The following is a 6,609-nucleotide window of genomic DNA, read 5'->3' as shown; positions in this document are numbered from 1 at the left end:
AACTAATTTGCCAATAATACACCACTACGTGTTTAATAAATAAAGACAGAGATACGGCTTCCTCGCAGTGATAATTTACATCACGGTGACACGTATATGGAGTAATACTGCTGGTCTCTAGTTGAAAAGACATCTCACGAAGATTCGTCAAATGAAACTGTATTGAAAATTAACTTGCCTTCGTAATATGAGTTTTCTTTAAAGGAAAAAAACGTCACTCTTCCACGTGCGGATAAGTTGTTTACTCCCATGATGTCTGGATTCTAGAAATATAGGCGAATTTGGTAATGCCAGTTGTTCGTTTAGCTGTTTTCAAACTAAAACTAGAGAAATGTGGAAACATTTCCAAGGGGTGTCAAAAGTTGATGATAAAATCGAGGATAAAAAAGGAAACTCGGTTCACGATCCTAAGGAGGCGTTTCGTAAATGGACCAGAGCATGAGCAAAATGGCAAGAGTATGGTTTGTGAGTCATTGCGGAGATTTTTGGGGGGAGGGGGGAGAGAGGAAGCGAGTGCTGTCCAAATCCTGTTTCCAACACTGTTAACAGGGGGTTCGAATTTGTTTTAGACACGTTTAGAAAATGCAAAAAGGACTGTAATATACGTGAAAGTTATTCTGGTACAAGATTTTTGTCCATTTAAAACCGATGAAATTGCTAGATTTCCTACCGGATTTCGTCTCAACTTTTGGTTAATTGATAGTCATACTGGCAGCAACTCGGAGAGCGGTTATGCGAATCGACATTTCTGAGACCATCTATTTTATTTTATTGTTTTTCTACAATACAGAGAAGACTTATCAAGAGTCATGGTTCCGGATGACCATTCCTGAAGCAGTGTCGGGCAGAATCATTCTGAATAAGAGTAAAATTTAATCTTTGTGGTTTGAACAAACGACCGAACGACCAAGAAAGGATAGCAGATGACATTTGCTTGTTTGATTAGACCGATGCGTGCGTTTATCAAATTCAGTCAAAGGAGCCAATTAGATATCCCGAAATGTGGTTACGAGATTATAGTTTACCCTATAAATGGAACTATAAGCAAATCAAAATTCGTATTCACGTAGATTAAGAAATGTTTTCTGACAGCGGGGGTTTCTTTCATAATTGGTCAAGGGTCGATCTGGAGCAGGTCTTAGAATGTCAGTTTTCGCTGATTTATCGGTTGCCAGTTGAATTTTTTTTTCATTTCGCAACAATTGGTAAATTTTACAGAACTCAGTTATCAGTTAAAAAAGGCATAATTTCTCAGCTGACAGTGAAAATTTTGATAAATTCTTAGCTCTCAATCAATTGGACCTCACATCAAGACCCTCTCTTTTCCCCTTAAATTTCTTTTGCATGATTAAAAAACAAGCGAAAGTCATCAGTTTTCCAAAGCTCTTTATTTTCCCATCACCATACAGCTTCGCTCAGCAGAACACATTACCTTTCCCTTCAGTCATATTTAAAAGCTTTAAATTGCTGCCCTTATGGTCTCGCCACTTAATTTTATTTAGAGCGTGCCGTCTTGTTCGTTGTCCAGAAAGTACCTTCTTGCATTGGTCCTTGATTTGAAATGATTTTCATTTTCCGAAGACTATGCCGAATTGACAAATTTCAAATTTATAGCGACGATCCCTAAGGTGAAGAAAAAAAAATAACAGAAACGTTAGGTGAATAGGAACAGGTTACCTTTTTCTTATGACTTTCCTAAACTCCTGGTCCTTTGAGTAGTTTAATAGGTTGGCCCTTTCCACTCCACTTCCTCCCCCACCCCACCCCCCCCCACCCCCCACCTTCCCCGATTACACCGATTGTAAATCTGGTTGTATTTCTACTCAAGGGTAAACTTCCTTGCCGTAATTAAGTTACACTTAGAAGGGAGAATGACAAGGGAGAAAATACTTACTCGTAATAATCATGATGAACACTGGTAACTCCGACCAAGAAGTAGCCGTTGGGAACCCGGTAACGAATTGCCTTGTCCCACTGGTTCTGATAAGGAGTTGATTGGCAGGAGTGTGCTGTTATACCACTCACATGACAACAACGGAAGTTAAACCTAAAAGAGAATATTTATTAGAATAAAAATATATATCTGTTGATAGCTGGGGTAGTTAAAATTTACATGATCCGTCAGATGAAGGAACAAGTTATCACCATGAGTTGACCATGTACACGCATCTTTTATTTATTTATTTATTTATTTATTTATTTATTTATTTATTTATTTTTTATTTTTCTATTTTTTTATTTTTTGAGAAATCAACTACAAATAATTAAACACTGGAATAAAAAACGCAGAGTTACCAAAATAGATTTCAAAAGGGTTGGTATTGAAATTGCACGTCTTTTCTTCTTCAAGGACCTAACTGTGAAATGCTTTTGATAAAAATCCGTGTCATGTTATCCAGAAACATACAGCATTCGGCAATTCGTGGTATCATACTGTGTACATGCACTCTAATAAATACCAGAAAACATCTCAGTTATTGTAAAGATAGCATCTTGCAGGTGCTATTTAAAAGACTAACCAATTTACCTTCGGTCTCGATGATAACCACTGTACACACTTTTGACTCCTGTAATAAAGCCATTGTGGGGACACCTGTAATTCACCAGTTTGTCAAAGTCGTTCACGTAATGACCGCTCCATCCGCAGTTGCCATGGTGATAACGAATGGGACCATATCCACACCGAAAATAGTGGATACGATCTTCTTTGCAATTTCGGTGTTCGCTTTGCCAAAACGTAATAGAGTGGCCTGTCAAGAAAGAGCGAAAAATTTATCTTAATGTTTGGTGTAGAAAAATATGGGTGATTAATATATATCTACGATTAGTTGGCTGTAACATGTTGAGATCGAATGAAAACAGCGGTGTTTGTCAACGTTTAACGTGGCAGCATTCACCAAATAATCGGGTCCAATTTATCTTCTATCATCTGTTTTTGTTCTTTCTTAGTTCTGCCTGATCACTTGACCTCCTGGTTGCGCTTATAAGTTTAATGTTATATCTTCATCTTTTTGACGTCTTTGATGAAGGCAGAGTATGCTTTACTGGATGCTACGATTTCTTGAAGAGAATTACACATAAATTGATATGTTTTGATGTTCAATCGTGCAGTAGTTCTGTCATTACGTGCTTTTGCGAGATTTGGTGCGTGAGTTAGTGCGAGAGCGCGTGGGTGCGTGATTGTATGAGCGTGCGAGTGTGCGTGCGCGAGTGCGCGAGTGCGTGTGGGGGAACGTGAGTGCGTGTGTGGGTGATAAATTGATATGTCTTGATGTTCAATCAGTAGTTCTGTCATTGCGTGCGTCTGCGAGTGTTGATGCGTGAGTGAGTGCAAGTGCGCGTGGATTCGTGAGCTTATAAGTGTGCGCGTGGGAACGTTAGTGCGTGTGTGGGTGGGTAAGTGAGTGGGTCGGGTGCAAAAAGATACATTGCAAAATACCTAACTATAACAGTACGAAAGCAAAAAAATTGATCAAAACATTACTTACTGCTGGGGCAGTAGGTAGAGAAGTACTGATGCCAGGAGTTGACCCATGCTACTCCACTTGGCCGTGACGAGCTACAACGCCTACGGCGGCGTCTTATCCAAAACGGTTTTGCCTCAGAAAAAGAAACCAACAGCATTTCAAATACCATTAACAGCAGCAACCACTTAACCAGCATCTTTTTTGCCATGGCAATCTAAAGAAGAGAAAGCACATTCTGTGAATTCATCGAAACGAGAAGCGAGTTCCGGTGAAATTTTTTTTTTCTCGCGCAGTTTCTTGAAGCGCGACTTTCTAGGTGCCGTAAATAAAAGCAAAACTGTTCTCATATTTAACGTTTCTTATTTTTCTCCAAGCATAGTGATGAGGATCTTTTACCCCCTATCACCGAAGCGTTTTTTCATAATCACCTCAAGACAGATTTACAGTTGCGAATACCTTCAAATAAAAACGAGAGTGAACTGAGTTTTTGATTTGCTAAAGACTTAGTGGCCGTTTGAGAGCTAAACCTCGGAAATCGCCCTCAATAGACGTAAAACGGTAAAAAAGAAAATGGTCAAACGGAGCTTGGAAAAAGCTGAGAGAATCGAAGGCGGATTGTTGTGAATATCGTTTGACGATAGTCTACTCACCTTTGAGTTCCGTCACGGTTGTGCGCTAAGCAGACGGAGAAAAACAAACCAGGATAAGTCGGATAATGATAACACTTAAACAACACCTGTTGATTTGTGATGTCAACTCCTACAAGTGATGGGTATTTATGGCCTAAAGCCATGATCCTATACATGCGTGATGCCACTACTACAATCGACTATGTAAAGCTAACATGTTTAGAAGACGCGTTTATTAATAACCAAGCAAACATCACAGGCAGAGGAAGTCCTAATCTCTCGCACACCGATGACACGATTTATTAACCGAGTTCTCTTCGACCCTCTTCCGGTATTTTACACTTTCATCATACAATTTGTTTTCGTGAAGGCGTAGGAGGAGTTTATGGCTGATGGAATTCGCTAAAAGAGCAAGAACTGATCAATCCGTTTCAATCAGAAGATATTAAAAGAATCGAATTTGTTTCACATTTCAAAACAGCAAAATTTCAGTTAAGTGGATAAAAAAACAACTACGAAATATAAATATATATTCTGATCTTTCCACAGCCTTAGCTGTGAACCATGAACTAACTTTATATTACATCATGACCATCGCGTAGAATGACTATTGTTCTGGGGAATGCGATGTTTTCTCAGCAGATATTACTTTTGTTTTAAATATTTTATAATAGAACAGTTATTCGCAAGCCAATTACGAGCTTGGACAAATACAGGTTTTTCTTGGCGCGTGTGTGTTTACATCTGTTTTTCTGCAAATGTTCCTGACCTTTCTTTATACACGCAAATGCGTATGGAAGCTAAAGAGTGACTGCACACATTGTAGCAATTTACGGCCTCGAAATTTGACGATAGAATCGTTTTTCCAGCTCAGTCTCACGGACATTTTTTGAAATAACTCTAGCAAAAACGGCTTACTTTGCAGGTTCCTGAGTTTGCCTCGTTTTAATTCAAAATGCTAGAATTAGATAATCGCAAATTGATCATTTGACTTGCTTACCTCTTCATTTAGTCACAGTCACTCTGTTACGCTGCATTACGATAGTTCCGCGTGAATCAACTTTTCATTTCTATTAGCTAGTTCAGAGATCATATCAAAGCTGAGAGCGCATCGCATCTCAGCCATTCTTTTTCCATTCGACGGAAAACTGTACTGTACGTTTGAAAATCGCTTTCTGAGGAAGTCTGAGAAATTCAAATTTTCAACTTCCTGACTTTTTAGTTATTGTCCATATTATTGGCTTTTCATGTCAAGACTTCCCTATATTAATGGGTGACTAGCTAGAACAATAAGTAACAAATACGTGATAACTTAAAGGCTTTGAGCATTCTAGCTCCAATTATGAATATCTGAAAGCACATTCTTGTGGGTGACAAAATTCGTGAACCAAGAAAGTTAGTAGCTGACAGCTGCTTCTGAAAGCAACTGTCAAAGGATAACAGTCACTGTGAATGGTGCAAATTCAGGAAGTTGAGAAAGGACTGTAGCTCGAATTTAAATTTGTTTCAGACTTTTGTAAATATCTATGAAGCTGTCTCTGTTTACTTTGTCGAGTAATGCCCTGAACTTCCTTTGAATCATCAGAACATGCTAACAGTAAAAAAACGGAAGCGTGAAGCCAATTGCAGTAAAACGAAATATTTACATTTAAACGGCGATTGTTGAGGTGAAGGTTTACCTGGTACGCCACGCGAACACTAGCCCACGAAGTTTTCTGTAATTTTGGAGGGATGATCAAATGTTTACTTCAGCGCGAACAAATTCAAAAGGACGCAATTGAAGCAAATAAGGAAGTATGTGGGAAGGACTGTTTTTGAATCGTGTCGGATCTGTATTAAATTGCTAAGTTACGAGAATATGGTTTTTTTAAGAGCATTTTCCATACATGTTCTTTATACCCTTTTGATATGATAGACTGTAAGTGTAGACAGCTCTGTGAAGTCTGAATTACTCTTCTGGTCACACAGTAAAATTTACTGTTGACAATTGTGAACAGTTGGTGTTTGTATCAGAGCCTTATCGAGCCTTATCTCGGTTTCCGAGAACTCGCCTCGCCACTCTTTCGTTCGTAAAAATTTCGATGTGTTCATATGAGAAGCCGGGCTGGCCCGGTTACCGAGATCTCGGTTTTGGTGACCGAGATCTCGGTGACAGGCGTGGGATTAAAATTTTCCCATATGAACACTGACTCTAGGCCGGGTAACCTGGACGAAACATTTTGGACAAAATAGCTTCGCTTTCGCAACATGGCGGCCAAAATGGCATAATTTTTGTCTTGTATGTATTTTTGTCTTGTATTGTGTGTTTTTCCACTTTAGGAGTATGCGAATTAGCTGTATTAGTAAAGTTAAAAGAGTCCACAAAGCTACGACAGCCGCGAACGGTACAAGTTTATGTTCCACCATTTTGGTTGTGTTTCTTGGATTTCATCGCGGCCAACCGGACTGAAATTTCCCATATGAACAGACAACAAAATTCGTCCCGGTAACCGAGCCAGCCTCATATGAAGAGG

At 39.1% G+C, this 6,609-nt stretch overlaps 1 protein-coding gene across 1 annotated transcript; it reads right to left on the bottom strand.

Annotated features, from left to right (window-relative positions):
- Window positions 1-1,188: 1,188 nt before the first annotated feature.
- Window positions 1,189-4,391, bottom strand: LOC145490387 (dermatopontin-like). Its single transcript, XM_081469514.1, has 5 exons — window positions 4,118-4,391; window positions 3,489-3,681; window positions 2,528-2,750; window positions 1,895-2,047; window positions 1,189-1,623 (listed from the first exon to the last, which is right to left on the bottom strand). Exons 2-5 carry the CDS (start codon window positions 3,673-3,675, stop codon window positions 1,569-1,571), a joined length of 618 nt encoding a protein of 205 aa, XP_081325640.1. The 5' UTR covers window positions 3,676-3,681; window positions 4,118-4,391; the 3' UTR covers window positions 1,189-1,568.
- Window positions 4,392-6,609: the final 2,218 nt, after the last annotated feature.

The sequence above is a fragment of the Orbicella franksi genome, chromosome 6 (assembly GCF_964199315.1).
Source record: "Orbicella franksi chromosome 6, jaOrbFran1.1, whole genome shotgun sequence".
Classification (NCBI taxonomy): domain Eukaryota; kingdom Metazoa; phylum Cnidaria; class Anthozoa; order Scleractinia; family Merulinidae; genus Orbicella; species Orbicella franksi.
This window is presented reverse-complemented; position numbering and strand designations above follow the sequence as displayed.